The sequence below is a fragment of the Metarhizium brunneum genome, chromosome 2 (genome assembly GCF_013426205.1).
Source record: "Metarhizium brunneum chromosome 2, complete sequence".
NCBI lineage: Eukaryota > Fungi > Ascomycota > Sordariomycetes > Hypocreales > Clavicipitaceae > Metarhizium > Metarhizium brunneum.
The window spans coordinates 623,406-649,928 of record NC_089423.1 but is presented as its reverse complement, the minus strand read 5'-3'; the positions used below and the strand labels follow the sequence as shown (position 1 = coordinate 649,928).

The window sequence follows — 26,523 nt, the reverse complement described above, 5'->3', positions numbered from 1 at the left end:
TAAAAATGGACTGGAGGGCTCACTGACTCTGGCCCAGTCCATTCGCCCTTGGCTTCGGATAGCATGGAACGTGGCTGACGAATGCCGGAAGGCCGGGCCTGTTCTTCGCCTTGGGCCTGCACGTCACGCGTGCAGTATGACGAGTTGATGTACAAGGCAAAGCCATGAAGCGGACAGAGTAAACAGAGGTAGACAGAGCAGGCGAAGGGGGAAAGCCTTGGTCAATCCAACTGAAAGCATTTGGCAAGAAAACTAGCGTGACGACGGTGCACCATTGAAGTCATCAAAGACCAAAATTTAGAATTTATACCAGCAGATCACTTTGTTGGGTAGCGCGTCTATGGCTGCTGAAGCAGGAGCGAACCGGCGAGCCGTCCATTCAATGTTCAGTTAGCGCGCCTTCCCTGCTGGGCAGCCCACAATGGCAAGCCCACCCAAAGGGTCAAATCTGGTTCCTTCCTCACTTGCGTTCAGACGGCCGCAGAGTACCTGCCTTTGCACAATAATCCGGCATGCGAGCTGGTCTTCCCCACAGTGCCGGCGCCAGGTTTGACTCTCACTGGCCAGGTGTACTCGTGGCCCCCGTCTGGCCTATTCCTGCTTTGGTTGCCTGCCGAGTCTGCAGTTGGGACCTGCCTTGGACCTGCCCACCCGAACTGGACTCCCCCGACCCTCGTCTCGCACATCCTCAGCACATCCATCCTCTTCTTTCGTCTTTTCACTCCATCGTGACCGAGTTGTGCACCGTCTCTGTGAACTTCTTCTTCTCTTCTGTATTTAACCAACTTTTCCTCTTGGTGTGGGACAAAATGGCTTCGCACGTCCAGCTTGTTACCGCCCGGATGAGGTCTGGTCCTTGTTAACCCGCCTCGTGTTAACGCTCGCGAGCACCTGTAGGCAGGCTCCCATCCCGCCCATGATCCATTGCGCCTTTTTTCTACAGACTTCAGCAACTCGATTATAACCTCGAAACGAACCGACTCTCCCGCCAGTTCTCCCATATATTCCGCTTCATCCACAACTCTTCCCCCACTGTCACACGAGACAGTCCCCGCCCTCGACTACCAATCCGTACCAAGAAGACGAGACTTCGTAATCAAAAGCTTACACACGCCTCCGTGCTCAAGTGTCCGGGTCTCTGCCTGCGCCGATACGCCAGATAAAGGCTTCCCAGCTGCCGTGGAGCTTTACCTGTTCTCTGCCATGGCATTTAAGAGAGGCTCGCGCATACATGCCAACCAAAGGCCCTCAACCGACGAAGGGCACCAAAGCCAGATGGCCTCCGCATATTTATCTCGGCGAAGTTCCTGGAACTCTGTTCACGATGACTTGATCGATGCCACCCAGGACAGGGAGGAGAATCAGCGCAATGACATCATCAACTGGGAGTCACAGCCTACGACTTCTCAGTCACACAGTCTCGTTTCCGACGACAAGGACACATCTCCGGGCGCTTCAAGTGGACATTCCGAGAACTCGGGTATGTCGCGGTTCCAGCCATTTCTGTTTACTGCTGAATCATCGCAACTAACAACTCTCCGGCAGCAGCCTCTACGTCCTCGTCCGTCTCTGTCTCAGACTCGTCTGATTACCTTGCACCTGCATCAAATGGCCGCCCGGCCAACTTTGGTGTAGTTTTCCCCGGTGTATACCGAAGCAGTTATCCAAAGCCCGAGGGTTACGATTTTTTGGGAAGTTTAGGACTCAAAACAGTCGTGTAAGTTGCCCTACATTTGCCCTGTACAAGTTATCAGCGCTAACATGCTCAAAGGACCCTGGTGAAGAAAGACGAACCAGATCACGACCTGGAGTCATTCTTAACCACTAATGGTATTCGCCAAGTCATCTTCAATATGAAGGGAACCAAAAAAGAGGCTATTCCCATGAGCACCATGAGGTCTATTCTTGAGCTCGTGTTGGATCAAAAAAATTACCCTCTGTTGCTCCACTGCAATCATGGTAAACATCGAACTGGTTGTGTCGTGGCTGCAATCCGCAAACTTTCGGGTTGGCAGTTGGATGCTGTCGTGGACGAGTACAGGGTCTATGCAGAGCCCAAGGTTCGTGAATGCGACGTTGACTACATCAGCGCATTCCCTTGCGGGCCACTACAGAGCATGTATGACCTGTACGGAGAACCCGCTAGATTCAGCCCAGTACAAGTACGGACCTTTTTTCGAGGCCTTCTCTTTACGTCGTTTGTGATGGTAGTATGGCTGGTTTCAGGGTCCCACATAAGTTTAGGACCTCACGACTCAGTCGTGTGAGACCACTTCCTCAGTCTACCTCGCAATGGCAAATCGTACCGACGTTTTTAACCTGCTCTGCAACTATCCGTGTCGGCATTTTCGCCTGGCCACTTTGAGCCATGAATAACAATCACACCTGCCTGTATACTACCAAAAACAAGCAGGTCAACAAAGCTCAACGTCCGCCGATCAATGAATCGGAACACACATTACCATATCATATTAGACTTCACAGAGAGAATCGCTACAGTTAATACCCATTCTACATGGCATTTTGGCGGCATCTCCGCCCTGTTTTTGGCCTTGGCCCCTGGTCTTTTTCAATTTGCACCGAAGAGAACGGTAGCAAATCAGACGCATTGTTGGACATTTTTTTTTCATCGAGATTATTTGATGAGCCAGGTTGGGGGCCTAAGAGAAAATCAAGAGCTGAGAAAATCTTGAGGCGGCGTTCTGGGAAAGAAAGAAGTGTCTTGGGGTTGGTGTCGGGAATTGTTTAATGGCATAGCCCGGAATAAGAATTGGCCCCAGCGTTGTGCAGGAATTCACTGGCTACCCTTTTTTTGGGTTGAGTTTTCTTTTGTGCTTTATGAGGAAAGCATGTATCGTTATGGAGAGCATCAATAGACGATTGCTGCCGCGGATGAGGAGCGACTTGTGATTATCTGTTCATGCCAGTCGTCTGTGTCTATCATTTTGTTGGCGATTTCAACCATGAAGCTGCCAACGGTAACAATAACTGGCAAATCACTTGGGTATAGTTGATTGGTGTCGCGCCCGAGTGGCCATAGTGTACAATACATATACAGTGAGCGAGTGTGTCTAGATGCTTGGCTTTTTGAATGGGATGCGGACAGTTGTGAAGTCAGTGGTGAATACGTCTTAAGCGGACGCCGTACGGACGTAGATGGAGCAGGATCACGGCCTAGTGTGAATATTTCTCACTCACGTCAAGCCTGGAATCCTTCCATTCAAATTACACTCGTCTTGATTATGAGCATACAAAACCCGACGCGATGCAAGGGAGTCAAATCATGAGTTTATACATTAGACCATATTGTACATGCACTCTTTCCCGGACAGCGGTCTGGTCTTACGACTCAGCCCGCGTCAGTCACCTCCGCCCTAGTCATCCTTGGGTGCCCATCTATTCCTTCTCGTCCTCTCCTCCTCGTCCTTTGCAAAGTCGCCGCCAAAGTAGACCCATCCGCCGGCAACGGCGTTGGCGGCCCCGAGCCCAATCGCCGTTCCTCTCACCAGGCCCCTCGCGGAAAACTTGCTCCTCAAGGGCTGGCGCCTCCGCAGCGCGAGCAGCGCATACAGGCCCGACCAGGCGGCTGTGAGGCCGGCGCTGCCAGTCGGGTATCCCGACAGGTTGAGGTACGACGAGAAGAGCAGAGGAGGTGTGAAGAGGAACAGGGGCAGCTTCTGGAGTGGACGCGCGTGGAGGGCTGTGACGAGGGTTGCCAGGAGGGCCGGGGGGAGGGAAGATGCTAGGATGGACGAGTTAGTTCAACTGCTGTTGATTTGCGTGGTTATCCGGGGCGAGGCGCGAGGGTTGCCTGGTGGTGATGTAGCAATGACTCTTTCCTATATTTCCAACGTGACAAGGGTGGGTTTGCTGCCGGGAATGGGAGATTACGCCGACGTGAAGGAATCGGATCCCGTTCGACGAAGCTTCCATGCATGTCAAGGCCACATACATAAGAGGGAGACTGGGGACGTGATGATGTGCAGAGTGAAGAGCACCAAGGGAACGGCGTGAGAGGATGACATCGAGGCCGACACGCGGCAAACGGAGCGCGTTTCGGACCAAGATGGGCCCCAATGGAAAGGAAAACACATTGGTTTGTAACAGCAAAGGACTGCACTGGAAACTTACATCCCCAGTCTTGCAGATGCGCCACGACGGATTTGCTCTGGGATGGCGCGGCTGGAGCAGTTGGTGTATCGCCTTGTGCAGCAGCCATGATGGGGGGCAATTGGTGTCTGGTGCTGATGCCGACGACGCTGGCGCGGCTGCACGAACAGCTTCGGGGTGAAGCAGAGCCTCACGGGTGGTGCTGGGATGTGCAAGCGATGCAGGATGTGCTGGCTGGTCATGCGGCGGTCGATGAATCGGGTTGGCTGTTGGTGTTGGCTGTGAACTGTTCCAATGTCGACGGATCGCAAAAAAGAAAATGTGGTCCGAGTGACGCCGCATGAAATGCAGAGGGTGTTGCACAGGGTCTGGTCGTCGTCGAATTGGGGAGCAACTCCTCCTGACCTGCCTTCCGTTTATGGGGCAAAAAGTCAATCGGCTTCTTGGTTGCCAGTTGAGCCGCATCAAACGCGGAATTACTAAGCCTCAACCACGCATTTTAGAGGCTGCCCTATCCATGGACATTTCAAGACATCAGAAACACGGGAGGAACATGCGGCTATAACCACCCACGCCGTTTTCCATCGGGTTTGCGCGCCCGGTTCCTCGGCGGGCCCGTTGCACTCAGTCGCACCTGGTTGACTCCTTTCCCGGCAACAATTTCCTTGCCAGCTTGCCAGACTTCTACTCCGTAGAGCTGTTAAGCTGTTGTTCCGCAATTCACGTTCCGCTCGCGACTTCTAGATCCTTGCGCCGCATCTGCAATAGGGCCTCCGCTCCATGCAAGACGAGGGAGAGGGAACACACTCCCATCTGGACGAGGATCACTATGCTCTGAGCGAAGCACTCATTGTTAGCCGTCAAGATGCCCTATCGAACCACCGAGACCCGTGCATCACCAATTGCATGTTATGTCTTGTCCACGGTAAATTTTGTATGACGGCGCATGCGGTGTGGTTCCCAGGGTCCTCCCCTCTATGCAAAGGCCCTGGTCAGGCGAGTAAGATGCCTGCATGTGATGCAAGCAGATCCAAGTTCGTTAGCCCTCATCAGGCTGCAGTCTCCTCGCGCCCTCCGTTGAGTCACGATCGAATCGGAATCCACTGAAATGAGATTTCCAGAAGAACTTCTGATGATCCCCTCTTTGGTGCCACCATTGCCACAGCTCAAAATGTCTCGCCAAGCAAGGTCATGGACCATGTGCTTCACAATTGCGGGGGAATAAGTCTATTCATATATGCATCATGGGGGGTTATCCCGTTTGCCAATCCGGCTAAGTCGTCTCCGTAGTGTGGTCTATCGCTGCCAGAAAGAACAAATCCAAAAGCGTTTAACGAAAAAACTATCAGCCCTGGAAAAAGCTTAGGCTCAATGTTAACAAAGATATGCACGTGTCTCGCGACGTCGCAGCTCAGGTCTGATCCAACTATGTATGTGTCTGTTGCCTTCTTTTCCATCTCATCCCTTACTGTGTATAAGCCGCATCGTATCATGCGCGTTGATTGATAATAAGCCCTTAAAACAGATACATGAATTTAGCATCTAACGTGCTGGGGACCCAATCCCCTACTGCTCCGAACCTTGCTACTGGCAAGGTGCCAACGACGTGTAGCCCACGGATGTCAGGATCGATTCAAAAACAAAGATGACTACTCCACGAATCCCCAGAAGAGAGAGAGAGAAAAGGGAAAGAAAGTGCCGCAAAAAAGGTCGCAGATATAATCGCAGGTCGTAACATCGTTAAATTTTCGTGAATCTATATGCATATGCTGTGCAAAGGAAGCAAGGGAAACAAAATGACAAGTTGTGATGTACAATCTCTCGGCCATTCTTTAGAAGATGAAATACGGCAGTGCCCCAATGGCACCTATCCATATGCAATCACCTCTAGGCATAGCCCACATTGCCCATCAGTAGTTGTCAATGCTGGTCCTGGTTTTGAGACCAAAATCGGGGATCCTCATTTGGATTCATGTGTTGGTACATATCGAAGCCGGTATGGTTGGAGTAGTTTGAGAATGCGTGGGCATCATCCGTGTACATTGCCTCCGAGGTTGCGATAAACGAGGAGCCAAGGCCAACAGCGCTTGTGCTGCCATCCAGCATCCATGTACCTTGTGTGTAGTCGCCAACAGCCGTGAAATCCCCGACTGGGGCAGTTGCAGGATACTCAGAAGCCTGTGCTTCCATCGTCGAGGACATGATTGGGTAGCCGTCAAACGTAGTCATTCCATGACCAGCGGGGACCGAGCCCTCATGATACACGTTTCCGACAGTTGCTGCCGACTCTCCTCGAGAGTTGCCAGACTGAGGAGCAACTCGCCTATCCCGGGATTTGGATGAATGGGATTTGTGAGAGCCTTTTGGGCTCCCACTGCCATCACGGCCACTTCTTGAACTGCCTGTAGAGTGAGGGTCAGACTTTCTGTTCTTTTTTGAACGAGAAGTTTCCCGTCTATATTCGCAGGTAAGGCCTTGAGCGATGCACCTCTCGCACCCGTCCTTGTCGCCGCTGCATTTCAACTGCTCTCGAAGAAGACCTGATTAGCCTCAAGACCCCAAAAGTTCATATTCACATTGTGTTAGGGCTCGGGCTGCCTTGTGCTCTGGGGACGGATTGTGGATGAATCATTGTTTGGGCGGAAACATAAAGGCCTTTATGAATAACGGAGCAAAGAACTAAAGGCTTGCAAGAGCTAGGCTCCGGTCATATTGAGATAGAGTCAATCTGTAACGAAAAGAGAGAAATGACTGATTACAGTAGAAAGCAACTCCGTGATCCGGTGGTCCGGCTGTGAAATTTAAAGAAATAGGGTCATTCTGGCGCAGCGTACCTTCTTCTCATGGCATCTGTTACAAGCTTGATGCTGATTAGAGCGTGCTGTCTCATAGTCGTGAGAAGTTTTCAGGTTTTCGACCTGTCCTCGACCTCTGCCGTACTTCCAGGTACCGAACATGGCTAGCTTCTCTCGCAGAAACTGTCCAAAAGAGAATTGGGGTCGTGAGTAACGCAAAAGAAGACAGATTTGATATATCCAGCTACTCCGCGAGCTAGAGGAGACAGATTCGATGCCTGGTGAAGATTGTTCCGAACGGAAACCTTGTTTGATGAGGTTGTCTAAGCAGACAAGATGAACGTCAAGGCCAAACTGGTGAGCGTAGCGGTAATATATAGAATGAGGAGAACGGAGAGAGTAGGCTGATAGACTTGTTGTCTGGGAATGGAATAGTCGAACGATGACGGCAAGGCTGAGAAAGGTCCAAGATTATATAGCACCGCGGTCAACAGGCCAGACGGCGAGGGCCGAGCTGGATGAGCAGCAGGCATCCATGGGTGTATGGAGTCATCGTCTGCATATCAACGAGTCCTTGCCAAAAGCCGCACGCCTCAGGCCCCGCAAAGAGTACCGCGAAGATTGGGACATGATTTCCAGAATGGTGTGCCAGTGGTACTCGAAGCGTACCAGACTAGCTAGGGAGGCGTGGGTGGAAGACAAGGAAAGGGGTAACGGCTCGTATCACGGAGCAAAGCCAGACGAGAGGAGGGCAAAGTAAGGGTGTATGGAGCATAGAGGACGGAGAACGGAGTGAGTGGATGAGAAGGACGGGCTTGTTGGTTGTTGGTGGTGGTTGTTGGTTGCTGGACGTTTAGACTCGGAGGATTCGAATGCTCCAAACCGTGTTGGTTGTGTCGAGAAGCCCACTCGAGCGCTTGATGTCAGTCCGCAGCGGGTGTCAGCCACAGCCTCGAGGTCGCCAGGTCGCCAGGTACCCAAGTACCGAAGTGCCTGAGGAAGGTACGGTGTATGGAGTAGCATGTTCCCAACGTCCATGTCAAGTCATCGAGTAGCTCAGCATTGAAGACAGTGGATACGCCGTACTGGACACATTGAGAGGGCATTGTGCTGGAGCATTCGGGGTGAGGCCAGGCTGCAGTACCCGCTAAACCAAAGCTGCCAGTGGATGTGAGCCAACCAGACCGGCACAAAGAGGATAAGCCAGGCGAAAGTGCTGGAGTGCGCCTAGCTTGATGCAGCATGGGCAGAGTAGAGGAGCAAGAACCGGGGAAAGAGCATTGGGCTCCAAAGCAGCCAAAGCAGGACAAGCGCAGGCACGAAAGAAGCACAAGTGGCAGGAACAGGCAGGAGCAGGCAGGAACCCCGTCCGACGTCACTGCCAAGTCTCTCTTTCCCCAATGCCTGGATCCATTGCCTCTTGCAGCCCTCTGGTACATCCGGGCCCCCAGAATCCCAGCATATTATGGAGCATGGAGTTCGGAGCTCTCAAGTCACAAAGTAATGCTCGAGTGCTCAAGTGCACGGGTGGCGCCCGAGAATGGGAAGTGGAAGTGCGGAAGTACAAATGTCAACTGGTTGATGTTTCGTGGTAGTTTCTAGGCAGAACTGGGGCTGGAGCTTGCGATTTCTTGCAGGGGGCACAGTGTTGCATCCACCGTAGCCGCCCGTTGCCGGCTCCTGGGTGCTGCCCAGATGTCAATGATTTAGCGTACTGTTAGTTGCTCCAGCACGCTACTGTACGTACAGTTTACAGCAGCTCTTGCCGTCACTGGTCTCTTAGCATGCCCCACCATCACCCGAGCACTGCACTCGCGCACAAGCGCGCTCCACGAATGGGTCTGGTTACTGTGTCAGTCTCGTCAGTTCAGTGCTGGTCAGGGTATCGGCCCCCACCCACAACATTGAACTCATAATTTACAACCGTCAGACCCAACATCGCCGTTCAAACATCAACATCAAACTCTCGATGACAAGTCAGCCCTCTGTACGACAGAGCTTTCTTCAACGCCCTACCGCCCCTTTCTCCGCGTCAATGCGTGCCCTCGGGACCCCGTGCTCCCGCGCCTCTCCTGACAAGCCAAGATCAAAAAGCATAGTACTACATGCCCGCAAGGGCTGTTTTCCTTTTGTCGGATCTGCCTCTCCAGTGCCTTTCTTCAGGCCATCACCGTCCGGGATAGCACCCTGTACATAGCATCGTCTGTCATCTGCAGACCCCGTCGTTTGCTCAGTTCGCACCACCGTCGTGCCACCCCTACAGCATGCAGGAGGAAGATCCTGGCGAGGCTGCCTAGTAAGGCCCTAAGCACGTGTGAACAATGGGGAAACAATGCATGGGGAGAAACCCTATCTCCGACGCAGACGAAGTTATCTGCCGTCGTACCAAGCAAACATAAAATGTGCTTAGCAATACGGAATGTTGCTCACGCTGGTCTGCTAAACCTACTTGTGACCCGTCTTGTTTACACGAGGTATTTGTTGTTGTTTTTGATCAGCACAAACGAAGACCCGAGCGGTTTTCGCCTCTATGATGGCAAGCCTTACCAACGGCCAACCCATCGCACTCCATGGGCGACCAGGCGCTGACCAAGCAGAAACAAACATTTCAATCATGATAATAGCAACACATTCATAATCTGGTTTGTTGGTCGATTGATCATCCAGTCCGTCCGTGGCGGTCGGGGACGTCCACCAATGGCACAGACGGAAAGGGTACTCTACAACACTACAAGCGGCAAAATACCGTTTCTCGTCAACTCAACGGTTAGAAAGAGGCTTATGCGTTAGTATGGTACGTATTTTCAGGCGACGAGGGCGATGCAGCCGGTAAAGGTCAAAGCCTGTCGCAAGTTACCAGACGTGGACAGCAGGTTTTAAGCTTCATTCCATCGTCAGCAGACAATGTTTAGCTGCCCGAAACATTTTCTGGGCAAGACAAGACAGCACCGTATGGACACAAAAAGCTCGGCATCGGTTGGTCGCTTTACAAGACAACATCGGCACTTCTGCTGCCCCTGCATCCTAGACGTTATATTTTCTTAAAAAACAAAAGGTTTGTTGGCCCTTTGCATCACAGACAGATCTCGAATTAGGCAATGTAATCTATGAAAGCAAGTCCAAGTCCGGGACCAGATGCTCAAACCTAGAGCCACAATTGGTCTTAGCCGTTTTTCAAACGACGTTTTAGCGACGACAGGGCCAGCATCTGCCTTCGTATAAAGTTCTTTCCGATTGGTCAATCTCTGCCTTTTCACCCCTAAACCAAATAGGGCTGGTTTTCTCGCCCGCTTGACGGTGTGGGCCGGAGAGGATGGTTCTACTCCATGTCACCACCAGATTGCAATTTGAACACTAGGGACAGCAGACGACCCGAATGCCGCGTGGAGCCCCGAGGCTGCGAGGTGTTTGCAATCTGGTGTTACTCAATTGGATACCAATGGGAAACAGCAAAGAACTATACAAGATATCCACGTCTGGTATGAACTGACACAGCCCATCATGGCTGGGCAGATGCCATTGTTGCCCAGTGGTAATCCGATCTCTCCACAAGGTTACGCCGTCGGGTGGCCGCCATTCAACCAGACGCCAACATTCAATGTTCTGTGAAGAGCGCCCCAATTCCCCACTTGGCAGGTTTCCAGATATGACTTACGTCACCAAAGACCACGTCGGGGCGACCCTGCCACAAAACAATGCATCATGTCATAAAAATAGGAATAATACAGGCATGCTGTATACCGCTTCTAGAACAAAACAAACGACACGGCCATCGTCATCAGAGAGATATTGGTTTCACATGGTCCAGGTGCTTTGAAATTTCACGGATTGCTATACACGGCGTCAACAACTCCTTCTCCGCTACGAAGTAGTACTCTCCAAATGACGGTGCATTAAAAAAATGTGTTCCAACATAGGGACGAAGGATTCTTCAATCGTTTCGAGACCAGGATTGGAAAGACCCATCGAAAGGATTCGTGTGCCACACCCCAGCCACGATATAATGGACGGACAAGAGACCGGTATCAAAATGCCCAGCCTCGGCCAATGTGTCATGAAAATTTTGTGCACGAATCCAAGTCTGTGGGCAAGCTTGGAATTGGCTATAAAATTCGTCGTCACGTTTGGCACCAGCCGCGCAAGGCTGTATTCGGGGCAGCTCCCAAATGCAGGGCTCACAGTGATTCGCAACAGCCACAGGAAGGTCTATCCCTCAATCCACAATCAAATGATCATAGCTTATCCACTTACTCCCAAGCCTGGTGCTGGCGGTTTGATCGGCGGCGCGCAAATGCCCCGGCGTCGGCCAAGAACCAAGCCAAGTTCAAATGGCATTCCTGGTCCTAGAGGCGTTAGGGTCACCAAGGTACTCGCTCTATAGAATATTCTGTGTAGCCCGGTGACTAGGACAATCAAATTCCGCTTACATACCTTCCATCAAAGCCACAGAACAAACATTGAACCTTGCAAGCAACCCTGCCTGTCACACAAGGTCAACTAGCCAATGTGGGTAATTCGCACGGCTTGACTGTTGCATCCGCCCCAAGCCTCTCCTCCCCGCTGAGCTGAAGAGCAACTATAGACCCACGGTTGTAAAGGTAGCATAACTTCTCCTTTAAACTTTATATCAATCGTCAGTGGCGAGTCGTTGTCGTGCTAGCGTAAGAAGTCATGGCGGCTACTTTAACTTATTAGAAGACCGAGATTGATGTGCTCTGGAACCGATATACAGTATCACGAGTGAGCCAAGATGTACGGATGATTCGCGGCCTGCAGGTCGCTCACCAAACAACACCTGTGATGATTCAACATTACATATTATAGCTATTTAGAGGAAGCAAATGCATTCCCACAGTGAGAGCATTACAAGAAGCGTATTGTTTTCCCTTCAGCATGAGAATATTTCCTGTCACAGTAAGCTTAGACTTTCTCATCCTACCAGTGTGGCTACTTGTAATAACACCATGGCCTCTTAAACGACTTGAAATAGTATCAACACGAGAGACATAACCGCAAGCCGCAGTCCTGCCTTACATTTCTGATAGCTGACTACACCCCAGGGTTGGGCTCAAATTATGTCAAATAGCCCTTGTCGTTATTTTCGTTTCTCGCCTTGTGTCTTCTTACAAATACAGCCAGGTTACACCGCCAGGGGCGACTTTTTGTGTCACAGCCTCACAGGGCATAAGACACGGTCCTTGGAGAAAGGGTATTTTTCCTCGAACATTATCCACAAGGAGATGATTTTCCTAGGAGTCTATTTTGGGCCAATCTGGGCAGCCCTCTCTCCGTCTTGTCGGCTTTCAGCATCGGGCACTGCAGCTGTGTCTCGGCTTGGAACATGGAACAAAGCCCACTTTGGGTGGCCCGCCTTCGTCGATAGGCTTCGCTGTCTGCAGTCCATTCGCTATATTAAATTCGGCATTCGAATCTTAGCGCCCGGAAGCGCGTATACACCCTTGCGCTCAAGCAGGCTTGGTGGACCAACATCGTGCGTGTTGCCAGTATCAACGGCCATTCGAGCACAGCAAAATTTCGTCACGGCCGAGAATCGTTTGTAACAGAAACCTGCGAGTGTGGGTAGAGATACACTAGGGATGCGAACAACATATGCCTACCGAAGCCGCTGCGGTGGAAAGTAGAGAAATCAGACGCGTTTGTCTCTTGCCATTTGTTTCGACTGTCGCTATTTCCACCATGAAAGGGGACCCTTTGACAATGGCATCCATGGCTTGGCTTGGTGGTCCTTGTCACTTCTCATTTGCGCTTAGCTTTTACACTCACGCCCTATCTAGATCTTGGATTTGCGGCTAGTATCTCACACCCCGTTACAATGCTCCTCTATTGGTGGGAGTGGAATCATCTGTGCCAATTTGAGTAAACCCCGCCGCTGCTAAGTTCATTACGAACTACGAACTGGACCGAAGATCTTGTTTGTTTCACACCACGAATTGTCGAATGCCCTGTCCGCGGGGCCAATTGTGGGAGAAAGATTGACAAAACAACTGCACTTGATGGGCGGCTGTGTCTGTTTGAACCGGCGACTGCCATACACTAGCATCTCTACTGCAGTTTCAATTGAGCCGACAGTGATAGCATCAAGGGCACGCTAGGGTTCGATACAAGTATAAGTGCAGGGCGTACGGTCGGCTATGTGGACCAACATCCGATGTCGTGCAGTGGGAGTGCTCAGTGAGAAGGGGCCGATACTGTACGCCCAACTGTCCTACCAGGAGCTTGCGTCTATAACTTGCTTGCCACAATCACTTGGGCCGAGTGGTTTGTCCAGAAGCCAACGACAATGGTTCTGATTCAAGATGGTATTGTGGCCACCGTCAGCAACATGCGCAGACATCACAGGTCCGTATAATAAGGCTCGCAATTATCACAACGTTTTTGGAGGTGCTATATTCAGTGTCCAAGGTACTACTACTCTCTCCCCCGGAAAACGTCGCTCCAGTGTGGACCACATGGAGGCCGACGTCGTGCGCCAAGTTACCCGCCTGCCAGCAGGCTTGGCCGCTACCATACTTGTACAAACAAACAAAAGCAAAACCGGATTAAAAACCAACCGTTCCCGTCTCGTACATGTTGGCACTATTGGCCGCCCTAACCCCGGATTGAGTCTGAGTCTGTGTGCGATTGCCGTGTCATGGTGGTTCGCGAGACCACAGCACTCCCGATTTACGAACGATGCGCCTGGTGGCTGCCGGTTGAAGAAGGTACGTGTCGAAGAGGCAAAATATTCGGCGTGGCCATCCTTGTCGTTGTCGGCTGATGGCTGACGGAGCTTACTCTCGCAGGGTCTCAGAATATAACCGGCGGCAGGCTCTAGAAGTCTACATGCTTCGTAGTACTACGTTGGTTCGGTACAATTCGTATACGCGCGCATGGATGAAGAACTTCCTTGAGGTCCATATCTTTAGCTAGGTAAAAATCACCTCCGAACGGATCATCGACGACAATGGCGTATGTATCGGGATTGGATGTCAGCCTCTGCATGAGATCGTACCCCTTCCAACGGAGCGGAAACGAGATGGTGTAAAAGGTTCCCCGGTCATTGGCCCGCCTGTTGTCCGTCATATCGGTAACGCTCATGGTGTGACGTTCGCTGCCTCCTTTGACAAGGGGGAAATGTTCTTGGTCTGAGGAATATTTGTGACCATGGTGGCCATGGTGGTGATCGTGGTGGTGGAAACTCGGTCCGTAAAAGTGCTGCCCCCCAAATTGGACGTGTTTCGGTGGTGGTACAATGCACGGTTCGAAGAAATCCAGATCGTCGAGATACGCACAGCCGTCAGAGCAACACATGATGGCCTTTGACGACGAGCGATGCCGCGTCAATGAGGAAGACGAGGATGACGTACGCGACGAGCGTGACTTGCTGTGCGAGCAGGAGAAGCCCCAGTTGCAGCCGCAGCCTTTGAACTTGACGGCGAGGGAAGATTCTCGGGTTTCCCTGATCCGGCAGGGCATTTGGAGTTGTGTTGAGGTGACTGCCTCTACGATAGATGTTGTGTTGGTGTTCGGAATGAGACTGAGACGTGAGGTTGTAGTTATATGGCCGGCTGTTCAGATTTTCGGCCGCCGTTGTCGTCGTCGTCGTCTTTGTTGCTCCATTACAATGGCCTTTGGGGAGCAAGTCACGACAAACAGCATGGTGTGGCAGCCATCTTCCTACGCAATAGCACAATGCCTCTTTATCGACGGCACAGGTTCTAAAGGTTTGTGAATACAGGACCTCCCTACACGCGGGTTGCCGCTGTGATTGAGGACATGACGTTGTGAAGCGCTCAACAGAAACCGGGTTGAAACATTCGAGCAGAGCGCAACAAACGCGCGCAATGACCTTTTCCTATTTTTTTCGCCGACAACTCTCTGCAGCCAGGGACAAATAAAGGGCTGCTTTCACGCTTTGCAAATGGGGTGCTGTCGACCTCATACTTCCTTTGCCTGCTGCATGCGAGCATAGAAGCAAGCACTGGCCGACCAGGCCTGTCCAACAAACAGTCCTCTCCATCAAGAACAATGGCGCTGCCTTTTTCACCGGCCATCGGCAAGCAGGGCCATCTACAAAGAACGTCCGCCGTCACCAAGGCCTTTGACCGGAACGGCCAGCGGTGCGCAAAGAAACTTGCATTCAAACGGGGCTCAGCTACAGGGCAATGAATGCATCTGACGCCGCTGATGATCAGCATGGCCCTTTTGTCTTTTTTTATTTTCTTGCCGGCCGCGAAACTCCGCCGCTATAAGCGTCTAACCAAGACCCTCGCTCGCGTCACCCCTGGCTTTTTGTCGTAGGGCTGACGCGGGCTTTGTGAGAGGTCTGGCGGGCAGCGCCCTTCTAAAAGCGGACGGTGCAGCGAGACGGTGACACAATGTGTGGGCTTTGGGGGCGCACAACTAGGCTTGCAACACTTGCAGATGAAGAAAGGGGGGGTGGTTTCAAGCGTCGCCTTGGTCGTGGTGATTCCGGTGATGTGTGTTGGTCAGAGGCTCGGCGTGCAAGTGCGTTGTTCTATAGGGTAGGCCACGACGCCTGCTTCTTTTCACGAACCGGTGCATCACGAAGTCATCAATGAGGACGGGCATCTACGCGGTGTTCTCTGGCTTCGTGCCTGGTTTCCATTCCCGCTCACCGAGGGTGCTGATGAGCAGGCATGCAACTCCGGCCTCATATTGTCCGAGAGGGTCCCGCGGCATCACTGGCAAGAAGCTTCCATGCTTCTACGCCCGGCAAACGCCACGTGTGGTGGCCTGCGCCAGCGGGGGCCAAGGGGGCCACGCATCTCGAGGCTTATCTGGAAGCTCGCCCTGTCGCGGCCGACAAGTCCCGGGGTACTCCATCCGGCTCGTCTTTTGGGCAGTGGTGGTGAGCGACGCGACCTGACGGTCTACTTTGCTCAGCCAAGGGGCCAACGGTTCCTCCATATCCAATGCAGGCGGGCTGAAACTCGGCGGAACTCAGGGCCTGTTTGGGGGTCCGACGATACAGACACCGCCCACAGGGCGATGAGCTCTCATTCAGACGTGGTTGGCCTGAGACCGGAGGACGGCTCGCAGGGTTTAGGCGGTACGAGGGTTAGTCTGGACTTTTGTGCTTTTGGGCCATGCGGAAAGAGGATACGGGCCCTGGAATTTGGCGTGTAACGCGGGTGAAGCGGGCTTTGCAGAGTTGCATTGTGGTGGTGCGGACCATGATGTTCTATGAGTTGATGCTTTGATGGGATGCAGCGTTTCTGGGCGGGGTCAACGGCTCGTTATCGTTTAAGAGAGAGTTGGTTGGGACTTTGGTGAGACTACGGTTTTCTTGCTGCCGGCTGGGAGGACGGATCTGGGTGTTTGGCGCGCATTTTGCATCAAGAATTCCCCAGGGTTTGGTACGAGAAATGAAGGCGCAGCGCGTACGTCTCCAAATACGTCCCGGGTTTGTTCGGTTCGCCCTCGCCGTGTCTCAACTGCAGTTGCGGAAAGACGACGGCATAACCGTGCCGCTCTGGTTCGTTTGGTTCACTCCTTGACACAGGCACATGGTCGCAACTGAGCCATGCAAAATACCAATGCCGCCTTTACGAATTGAGCGTACCTGATAGCCGAGAAGATCGGCAACTCGGGAGATCTGCAATGCCATATGGCGGACGTAGCTCGGCCCTGGACCTAGGGAAGAGGAAATGATATATCGAGATGCCGCTGGTATTGATGCCGAAGCGGCCTCTTGACCTCAAAGCAAAGCTGTTCCCGGAAATGCCTTAATGTGCTGCTCATCTATATATTTGATGAACCGAGGCGACTATCAGTTATGCGTCGTTTTGGTGGGCAGAATCTTTTATGCAACCTGGCTTTAAAGTGTGATGTGAGTCTGTGGATACTTGGAGGACATCTGCTGTACAAAATGCACGTCAAGAACACTCGAATCCATCGTGGAGTTGATGCGCCCGATGACGCTTACACCACTGTTGAGTTTTGGTATTCTTTGTGGTTCTCGGTCGTTGGCAGAACGGGCAGATACGTTGCATATGCTCAATAAACAGGTTCTTCAGCGGTAGTGGGTGAACCGTAGGACGTTAATTCCCACACTTTTCTTGCAAATCGCCTCTCCAACAGCGTGTCCTGCTTGCTCAGCCTGGAGTTGAAGGTTCTGCTTGAGAAGTGAGAATAGAGAACCCTTCCTCTTAGCTCCAAGGAATGCAGGCAAATGCACCTCGACACCATGCCGTAGAGTGATGGATTGAGCTCTCATTTCACCATGGCGTGCAGAGACATTGACCATGACTAATGAGTTGAGAGGATGTCGCATCAAGTCAAGCCCAAAATATCAACGTCAAATCGGATCCGGAAAAAGGTTTCTAACAGAAGAGACAGGCTGTGGCTGAGGCTGTGAGTCCCCTTGCACGCCACGGATCTCTGCGGCCAACCAGAGCACGTCAGCCACGCCTCCGCCACCCATTTGAGGCAAAAAGGCCAGCGAACCATCTGGAAAACATTTGACCCTGACCAGCCATAATAATTCTCCTCGTCACTTCCTGGGAGCCTTGCGACCACGTCCCCGGTTTTAGAGTTGCACGTTTTGCATTGTTACGCTCTTTGTCGACATTGTTGCCAACTGTCGACTTTATCCTTTTCTTTGTCGCCTGCCTGTCCACCTATTTATTGACTTCACAATGGCCGGCCTCAACCCCCAGATGTGAGTAGTGCATCTTTGTTTCCTCTGCACGTGGACATGTGTTCGACCCCCCCTCCATCGGGAAATATCACGAGTCGCATGGCTTCATGTGCCCCGATGCAGAGGACATGTGCATCAAATCTGTACCGGAAGACAATGTATGCTAACGTCCTGCCCTCGATAGCACCAACCTCGTCATCATGTTGGGCATGATGCAGGTGTCGAAGCGCATTCCCTTTGACGACCCCAACGTCCTCAACACCGTTCGCGCCGTCTACCTGGGCAGCAATGTCCTCATTGCCCTGCTGTACCTGTACATTGGATCGCAGATCAACAAGAAGAAGGGTATGGCTACCTAACCCTCGTGTCTCGGGCCTGTTTTGCGGAACAAACCCCAGCTCGCACCTTGGTGGTCGTCGAATATAGAGCGCAACAAGAAAAGAAACTAACCCCGTACACTAGACCTGACGACGCTCAAGTACGTCGAGCCCCCGCCCATGGGCTCCACGGAAGAAGGCAAGCTCGTCACGACCACGATCCAGGCCTACGACAAGGACCAGCTCCGCGCGCTCTTCCGCGGACAGATGATGGGCATCGCCATCATGGGCTTCATGCACCTGTACATGAAGTACACCAACCCCCTCCTCATCCAGAGCATCCTGCCCGTCAAGAGCGCCCTCGAGAGCAACCTCGTCAAGATCCACATCTACGGCCAGCCCGCCAGCGGCGACCTCAAGCGCCCCTTCAAGCAGGCCGCCGGCTTCATGAGCGCCATGCAGCAGGGCCAGGCCCAGAGCGACAAGAAGGCCGTCGAGGCTGCCGAGAAGTCGGGCCGCGGCGGCGCCAAGGAAGAGTAGACGGGGAAAAGGGGACACGGCTAATCAACACGTGGCAACTGCATAGACGATGCTGGGGGCCCGGGGGGGTGGGAGAGGCTTTCTGATGCTTCTGGTACAAGCAGAATCCTTGGGGCGGGAATAACAACACGGGGTTGAAGGCCGATAAGCCACCGGGTTTGTTGGATTGTATTAGATGTCTGTACCATGGAATGTAATTGGTTTCCTTTGAGGAATTCGCGGCTCCTCGGCTCGGGATTTTCCCCATCGAGGCAGTGAGGTGCGTTTGGTGACGGGGCCCCTACAACATGACCATGTTGCTGGCATAAAGTACCGGGTTGCTTATAAACATGCCGACGGGGGGCATTGTGGTTCCACTGTCGCGTGGTGACGAGACGCACATGCACGTACGTATTAGTGGTTGCTGCTAGTACATGATGACGGTGTCAGATACAAGAAGGAGTTGTTTCCCTGTTTCCCTGCCGCCGCAACGACCTGCAGCGTGTGTCCTCCATCGCCAGCTTATTCCAGAATGATCCAGTGGCTTCATGCGAATTGCCCGCGGGGGCCGTTTGGTTTCCGCTTGGGTCGGGTGACTATTTTGCGCAACTCCTTGACGCTGATCACGCCTTTGCCCCGGAGCCTGGAAGCGCCCTCGGGCGTGGGTGGAAGTCTGGTCGTATTCAGCCACTGTGTCGTAGGGGCTGCCGGCTCTCCGGGTGGCGTTTCCCGCCTCCCGACGCAGCACAGCGTACTGTATGTAGTTATTTCTTAGGACGAAGAGCGCCTGGGGATGCCGGCCCTGGTCGAGGTGTAGCAGTTGTAACTACTATGTGCGCGGCGCATAGGACTCTGGCTGTTGTTTGTGCCCCGAGTCGCAACTACGTACGGCTAAGCCCACACTAAACTTTTAAAGAGGCTGTTGTCGGTCGTTGTTTGGTTCCGGTTTACCAGTCGCAGAATGGGAACAGCCAACTCCGAGGGCACGATGAATATCCTACTTGTGGAACTTGGTTCTTATATCCTCACGCCCCTGGGTAGAAAGACAAGGCATGTACATTCTACGAAAGTCGTACATCTCACATGTACTTATTTATCCCTGGACCATGACACATGTGCTGGGTTCGTCGTAGGATACGGCGTCTGCTTGCGCCTGCTCGATAAATAGTGCTTGCCTTTTTGAGAGGTATCAATGGATACGCAGCCCTCGCCATGTTGCCATGTGGCTATACGCGTGGCAGGTATGCGCGTTTGCTGACTTGCATGTCTGCCCGCGTTTCGGCGCATCGAATGGGCAGACAAAGTCACCCGGCTTATGCTTCCATCGCTAGGCCTGTCATGTACACCAAACGCCCCCTGGCCAACGTGCCATATGACATGTGATTCTATCCAATGCAACTTCGCAAAATCAAACTGCCATGCTGCGAGTTCAGACTGGTGTATTTGGCTCTCGTGACCCGTCTAGTTCCTGGGAGCGGGCCGGCACCCAGGTGTCCTGGGCCTTTTTTGTCCGCCTTTGTTAGGGAGCTCCTGCGCACTGGTGCTGGCTCTCGCTCGCTTTCCACGTCTCATGAAGAAGAGTGCTGCGATGGCCCCGATGGCAATAACACCGACCGGGATGTCGACTCCTTTGCTAATTTTGACGGCGTTGTTGTCGTTGGGGTCTGGTTTTGGAGTTGGTGAAGGTGTCTGAGAGGCCAAGCCTGCAGTCGTCGCGATGGTCTGGTATCCGGATGGTGTATGTTCTGGGCCCCACGAGAGAGTTGTTGTTGCGGGACCGTTAGCAATATTGGCGTTTTTGTCCCGAAATTCGCCCGTTTTCTGACCGCAACACGCGATGCCATCCTTGTCGGAGCAGAATGAGCCGTCGCTACAAATCGTAACTCGGGGAAACCGCCTGGCAGATTTGTTTGTCTTGATCTCGTCTTTTGCGTCCACGGCGTCAGCTGCTTATGTCAAGGTTGGAAAAGTATGGCTTCGCTCCCAAAGTTGTACCCAAGGCCGGGCCATCGAGACCGTGTAGCTGTGCCGATTGGTATAATTTACCAGACGTGCCGTATTCGCAAATCTGGGCGCATAGGCATTTTTCCAAGGTTTGACTGTACAAGCCCCCCTGATTAAAGTACCAGGTCCATCTTCAGGTTTGTGACACAGTCGGTTCGATGGACATGTGCATCGATGCCGCCGCATGCATCAGATCCAGGGCATCGAGTATTATTCGCCCAGGCGGATCCGTCGTGGCCGTAGCAAGTAATGACCTCATTATATCCGCAGCACGAACTGTGCCTATCACTGCCGCCAACAGCCCAAATACTATGTCTCTTATAGCTGGCATCTTTTGGCGCAGGATTGAACGTGAGAAGCTGGCAACGATGCGATACCCGTACGGCTTGGTGAATGCAGACTTCATTATAACTGCTTGGTCGCTCTCAGCCAAACCGGTCAGATAATAATCACAGGGATGCGGCCCGGGGCGGAATAAGGAGGCCGAGCATGCCTGGGCAACCTGGGTTCGCATCATGACGGAACCGAGTGCAGTCCACGAACAGGTCAACAATCATGATCTCGACTTGCAACTCATATTTCATTTGGTGGTTGAATAAAAAGACCAAGTAAAAGTGAAGGCTCCATGACTTTGAAAATGAAATGCAGACATTACAAGTGGCTCAATTCCTTGGACGGGAGATGGCGTATTTCTGGTGCATCTGTTGATGCGGAGTCACGTTTGGCGCAGGAAGGTGCGAGTGACATCAGGCATCCGGCATCCGGCCGCCCCCCCACAGTTGGCCCCTCTACTTCGCATCATCGTGAACATCTTGTCGCAGCTTGAGCATCCTCACGTCTCACCACTTTAACACAGCCGTATTTTGTGTAGCGATAACCATCGACTTGAATCTTTCGTGACCTACACTCCCGCTCCCTATCTGATTACGTGCCGCCGCGTCAGCTCCAGCTTCAATGGAGCGAGGGACAACGCCACCTCCGTCTACAACGGCACCTGTCGCCTCGCCACCGACGCCCGAAGTTACCAGACGAATCGTACGTCATTTCATCGCCATTTCGAAGCCTTTGGTCTTTTCATTCGCTTAAACTTACTGATATCTTCAAGGAAGAGAATCGATTGCGTGCCAAAGCCATCCGAGACCAACGTGAAGCCGAGCAACGTGCTGCTGGCAAGACTTCCAACACCCCCAAGTCTGCGGCTGGATTTGTTCCCACTGAACATGTTCACGTCTCCAAGCCAGTAAATGGAAAGCGCTTGTACAGTGAAATCTCTTCGCAAGCTTCGTCTGCGATGGCGTCGGGGACCAACCGCGATGGCCGTAACAAAGGCGACGAAGAGGCTTTGCGCCCAGCCCGCAAATTTACCAAGTTTGTCGATTACAATATGAGCTCCATGACCGATACAAAGGGTGGTTTCTTGACAACAGAAGATGACCCTCATAACTACGCCTTGGGCGCAAAAAAACCGGGACAGGAAGATGAGCAACGACCAAAGGACATGACTGTCCAGGAGTGGGAGCGCATGCAACTAATCCGGAAGCTTCAACGACAAAAGGCGGGCCCATTCGAGCCTGGAATCAGTGTTTTAGACGATGAAGAGAAAAGGAAGAAGTGTAGAGAGTGCAAGAGCCTGGAGATCGATTTTGTCTGGGAGGAGGTCTTTCATATTTGCGTTTGCAACAAGTGCAAGGAAAAGTACCCCGAGAAGTACTCACTCCTGACCAAGACGGAGTGCAAGGAGGACTATTTATTAACCGACCGTGAGTCTTTTTTTGCTCATATTCGTTTTCTTACTAACACGTAACAGCCGAACTGCGAGACCCAGAGCTCTTGCCCCATCTTTCGAAGCCGAACCCGCATAAATCTCATTGGCATGACATGATGCTGTTCCTGCGATTCCAAGTTGAGGAGTATGCGGTCAACACGAAATGGGGATCTGCAGAAAAGCTGGATGCAGAGTATGAGAGGCGAGAAGCACAAAAGAAGGCGCGGAAAGAGGCCAAGTTTAAAGAGAAACTGATGGATTTGAAGCGCAAGACTCGAACAGACGCCTTCCGACGACAGGCTGGTACGCTAGGCAAGTCGGGCGCAAACAAATTCGGAGATTCCATACGAGATACGAAGCATGTCCATCAATGGGGCCGCACTGTAGAGAATGAGGAGGGCATGACGATAAAGACATGTGTTGATTGTGGCATGGAAGTTGAAGAGCTGGAATTGTAATACATTCGAGGTGCATGGAGTTGGATCAAATGGATAGATGGATAGATACCCATGGAATTAGAGTTTTTCAGCACGTACACGTGTATTTCAAATAGAAATGGTGAATATGAAGCCGAATACCAACATGCTCAGATAACGGTATTACGTCGTCGTCTCGAACCTCGCCGTTGAGAGAGAACCTACACCCAAAAGGAGCTGCGGACAAGTATAAAGAGAAATTACGATATTTTCCTGCATTTTCGCAGATAGCCCAAAGTTTCATACAGGTCTAGGGGTCTCTGGTACTTGAGCGATGGAGTACCCGTATGTTCTGTTCATAATCCACACATCCCTCGACACGATTGGGTCCCAGCCTCGCGTGCGCACCCCAATGTAGTTGTTAACAAACGCCGAGAAGAGATAGATACATGGTGCATATGCACGTATTCGCAGCAAATTAGGAATTTACACAAACTCCATGCAGCCAAATCCAATGACGAGCTCTCATCGTGTACTCTGTCTCCTGAAGTCGGCAGGGAGACATGGACCCACTACCGAGGGAGAGCCCAGGGGCGAGTTGATGCCTTACGGCCTCAAAGCAAACGACGCCCTCTAATTGGCCAGCAGGAGCACCCGCATCCCAGCAAGGAACAGCAACATCGGGAGCTCAAGGTAGAGTTACACTAGCAAAGAGTCGACCAGTTTGATAAACCTCATTGATTTCCAGCCCCAAAGCGCGCCACTACCGCAACCTTCAAGACATCCTGAGCCATCTTGTACGCACGCGCAACCGCCGACGCCTCGTTGCTGCCAGCATACGGCAGAGCTTGCGAACCAACCTCTCGACTGGTGTAGGCTCTCCATGAGCCCGCCTATTTAATCGAGGCGCGCCATGATGGGCCCGACCGTGGGCAACGGCGTGGGCGGGATGGATATGGGTATGGGTATGGGCATGAGCATGCATCCAAACGGGACAAATCAACCTCAGGCGACCGAGTATACTCTGCAAGGCGTTATGCGGTTCTTGCAGACCGAATGGCATCGACATGAGCGAGACAGAAACGCCTGGGAAATCGAGAAACAGGAGATGCGAGGGAGGATAGCTCATCTCGAGGGCCAGGCACGGAGAGCAGATGCCACTCAGAAGGCCCTCAAGAAATATGTTACGATTCTTGAACGAAAAGTCAAAGACCAGGCGGCAAAGCTGAAGGGCACAGCGGCTACGGAAGCCGCCGAGGCGGCAAAGAATGACCGTGCTGCCAAAATTCAGGAGAAGCTTCGAAGTGAGTTGCGCTCCGTCATCTCCAAAGAGCCCCTATGGCAATGCAGCTAACAAACATGCAGCTTCGTCGGATAAATACAGCGTACCAGGCGTTGAGGGCATCGAGGTCGAGAAGCCCGATGATGATACGCAAAGAATCGAGCTGAAGACGTTCCTCGACCAGTGCCAATCCGAATTTTTGTACTTGATGATTACGCCCGCCAACCCCCTACCACCCCGCGACTCACCACCGCTTCCGATGATTGAGGACTTGCGCGAAGTTGAACAATTTGGGATGCCACCACCCCAGCACATGGATCGACAGTACCAGATGCAACGACAGAATGTGAACCACGTCCAGGACTTCAACGTGATGAATGCGAGACAGCAGCCTCCCCAGAATGCTGGGCCTCAAATGCAGCAGCCTCCGGCCAACTTTGCTCCGAAGCAGGAGCTACAGCCACAGCCGATGCTTCGATCTGCCGGCGATAATCAGCAGGCCATGTATGGGACGCCCAGCGATTGGTCTGCCCCCGTATCCGTGACGACCCGTCCCGTCGAAGAGAACCTGCCAGGTCCCAACCACGCTGCCGAGGCGCTGGGTGGTATTCAGGACGCGACGGAGTCGAGGGACAAGATTCCGCCAAATGCTGATCCCGATGGCTGGGACTTTCCGGAAGGTACCTTTCCAGAACCTGGTGCTGTTCCACAGAATCCCCCGTCTGCAACGAACCGTCCCGACACCGACGTGTTTCCCAACGCCGAGTACCTGCCCAAGTCGCCCAACAGAGTGCCCAGCGGTGGACATCGGAGAAAAGGCTCAATGTCAAGAAGACGCAGCGGCGAGCATGAGTTGGGACTGGGATCTAGTCAAAAGTCGGACAGTGGCAACTTCAAGCTGCGCTTTGGACTACGGGGTCATCTAGATACCGTCCGCACAGTCATCTTCTCTGGTGGTGGCAGCCCGGGAGAGCCTGAGATTTGCACGGCTGGCGACGACGGCATGATTAAGCGGTTCCACATTCCCAGGCTCGACCATCCTGGCCCGTTTGCCGGAGCCGCCTCTGATTTGGATGTCATCGCCAATTTCACGCACCGCGGCCACTCCGGCTCGGTTTTGAGTCTGACATCGTGGTCGCCTGCGCCCAACTTCTCTACTGGTGGTCGTGCGCAAGGCGATGGATGGATATTTTCTGGCGGCCAAGATGCCACCATTCGTGTGTGGGAGCGTGGGCGAGTCGATCCCAAGGCAACTCTTGAGGGCCACACGGATGCCGTGTGGGCTCTGTGCGTCTTGCCCACCACGTTGGGTGCAATATTCGGTACATCAAGTCCCTACGGGAACGCAGATCGCATACTGCTCGTTTCCGGAGCCGCAGACGGATCAGTCCGTATCTGGTCAGTGAGCGCTCCGCCACAGCTGAGCTCACCGCAGCCAGGCTCGAATCGGGGCATGACTGGCCGCGGTGGCAGAGTCCGCGGCAACTCGATGAGCTCTGGCAGTGGCTTCTCAAACTCGCCTCAGGCCAGTGTCGCGTCCAGCTCCCCATTCCACTACACACTGGTGCACGTGGTCTCGCGGGGGGACGGCTCCAAGGGCAGCCCTACGTGCATCGCGCCGCTGGGGACCTCTGGCGAAACATTTGTCGTGTCCTACTCAGACGCCGCCGTCATTGTCTACGATACCAAAACAGGCGAGCAGGTCGGGTCGATGGACAGCATGGAAACGTACGACGGGTCCGTCAAGACGGGCGTCAACGCCATTGTGGCCACGACGATTGGCCTAGACCAAGGCAACCAGCACCATGGCAGCAGCCTGGGGGGAGAGGAGGAGAATGCGGCCGGGGGCCCGACGGGCGGGCGATCCATGGCGGGCTCCGGCGTGGAGGGCACGATTATTTCGGGGCACGAGGATCGATTCGTGCGCTTCTTCGATGCCAACAGCGGTACGTATACGCCATGCGGCTCCCCTCCGCCGAGATGCATGGCAGCTCTACTAACTCTTGCCCTTAGGCCAATGTACGTACAACATGCTGGCTCATCCCGACGCCATCTCCAGCCTGTCACTGAGCCCCGACGGCCGCGAGCTCGTAAGCGCCGGCCACGACGCGTCGCTGCGGTTCTGGAGTCTGGAGAAGAGGTCATGTACACAAGAGATTACGAGCCACCGAGTGATGCGCGGGGAGGGTATTTGCTCATGCGTCTGGAGTCAGGACGGGCGGTGGGTGGTCAGCGGTGGCGGCGACGGAGTAGTCAAGGTATTTGCGCGATAGTCAAGGGTTTTCTTTTGTCTTTCTATATAAAGGGAAAGGGATGGCATGAGCGAGGGCCTCTTTTTTTCTTTTCTTCTTGTTCGGCTTTGTATCAATTGGCATTGTTGACGGCGTGCCTGTGTCAATAGCACCCCTTGGAGGGCCGTGTACTACCTTTGATACCCGGCAACTATGACCTGTCAATTTGTCTGGCTGCGATGGTGACGCGACTGCCGTGTGAGGGCATGTATGTACATAAGTATGCAACGGTAGGACCGTTTTGGTGTAGCCAATCGACTCTGGTCCGACTCCCATCTCGATTTGTCCGACGTTGCACAACGTCCATCCCCCGCAGTCTCAAACCATTACGGTTCTTCGCGGCCCATCCGCGCAACGGAGT

General features: G+C 53.0%; 8 protein-coding genes across 8 annotated transcripts; 5 read left to right on the top strand and 3 right to left on the bottom strand.

Moving 5' to 3' along the window:
* Nucleotides 1-1,203: 1,203 nt before the first annotated feature.
* DSP1 (Tyrosine-protein phosphatase DSP1) lies at nucleotides 1,204-2,267 on the top strand (the record flags this gene model as incomplete). The annotated part of the gene is made up of 3 exons (XM_014687629.2): nucleotides 1,204-1,480; nucleotides 1,546-1,717; nucleotides 1,772-2,267. 3 exons carry the CDS (start codon nucleotides 1,204-1,206, stop codon nucleotides 2,265-2,267), a joined length of 945 nt encoding a protein of 314 aa, XP_014543115.2.
* A 1,107-nt stretch (nucleotides 2,268-3,374) lies between these two features.
* On the bottom strand, nucleotides 3,375-4,219 carry G6M90_00g031780 (uncharacterized protein; the record flags this gene model as incomplete). Its single annotated transcript, XM_014687628.1, has 2 exons — nucleotides 3,375-3,742; nucleotides 4,132-4,219. 2 exons carry the CDS (start codon nucleotides 4,217-4,219, stop codon nucleotides 3,375-3,377), a joined length of 456 nt encoding a protein of 151 aa, XP_014543114.1.
* A 1,811-nt stretch (nucleotides 4,220-6,030) lies between these two features.
* On the bottom strand, nucleotides 6,031-6,312 carry G6M90_00g031770 (uncharacterized protein; the record flags this gene model as incomplete). The annotated part of the gene is made up of 1 exon (XM_066130092.1): nucleotides 6,031-6,312. One exon carries the CDS (start codon nucleotides 6,310-6,312, stop codon nucleotides 6,031-6,033), a length of 282 nt encoding a protein of 93 aa, XP_065986379.1.
* Nucleotides 6,313-7,347: 1,035 nt separating this feature from the next.
* Nucleotides 7,348-7,665, top strand: G6M90_00g031760 (uncharacterized protein; the record flags this gene model as incomplete). The annotated part of the gene is made up of 1 exon (XM_014687627.1): nucleotides 7,348-7,665. The coding sequence occupies one exon, from the start codon at nucleotides 7,348-7,350 to the stop codon at nucleotides 7,663-7,665; it is 318 nt and encodes a 105-aa protein (XP_014543113.1).
* A 6,071-nt stretch (nucleotides 7,666-13,736) lies between these two features.
* Nucleotides 13,737-14,216, bottom strand: G6M90_00g031750 (uncharacterized protein; the record flags this gene model as incomplete). Its single annotated transcript, XM_066130091.1, has 1 exon — nucleotides 13,737-14,216. One exon carries the CDS (start codon nucleotides 14,214-14,216, stop codon nucleotides 13,737-13,739), a length of 480 nt encoding a protein of 159 aa, XP_065986399.1.
* Nucleotides 14,217-17,566: 3,350 nt separating this feature from the next.
* On the top strand, nucleotides 17,567-18,425 carry PHO88 (SRP-independent targeting protein 3; the record flags this gene model as incomplete). Its single annotated transcript, XM_014687626.1, has 3 exons — nucleotides 17,567-17,589; nucleotides 17,753-17,913; nucleotides 18,031-18,425. 3 exons carry the CDS (start codon nucleotides 17,567-17,569, stop codon nucleotides 18,423-18,425), a joined length of 579 nt encoding a protein of 192 aa, XP_014543112.1.
* Nucleotides 18,426-21,362: 2,937 nt separating this feature from the next.
* On the top strand, nucleotides 21,363-22,631 carry rhp14 (DNA repair protein rad14; the record flags this gene model as incomplete). The annotated part of the gene is made up of 3 exons (XM_014687625.1): nucleotides 21,363-21,443; nucleotides 21,514-22,168; nucleotides 22,216-22,631. The coding sequence occupies 3 exons, from the start codon at nucleotides 21,363-21,365 to the stop codon at nucleotides 22,629-22,631; spliced, it is 1,152 nt and encodes a 383-aa protein (XP_014543111.1).
* Nucleotides 22,632-23,505: 874 nt separating this feature from the next.
* Nucleotides 23,506-26,144, top strand: pro11 (Striatin Pro11; the record flags this gene model as incomplete). Its single annotated transcript, XM_014687624.1, has 3 exons — nucleotides 23,506-23,893; nucleotides 23,955-25,817; nucleotides 25,885-26,144. 3 exons carry the CDS (start codon nucleotides 23,506-23,508, stop codon nucleotides 26,142-26,144), a joined length of 2,511 nt encoding a protein of 836 aa, XP_014543110.1.
* Nucleotides 26,145-26,523: the final 379 nt, after the last annotated feature.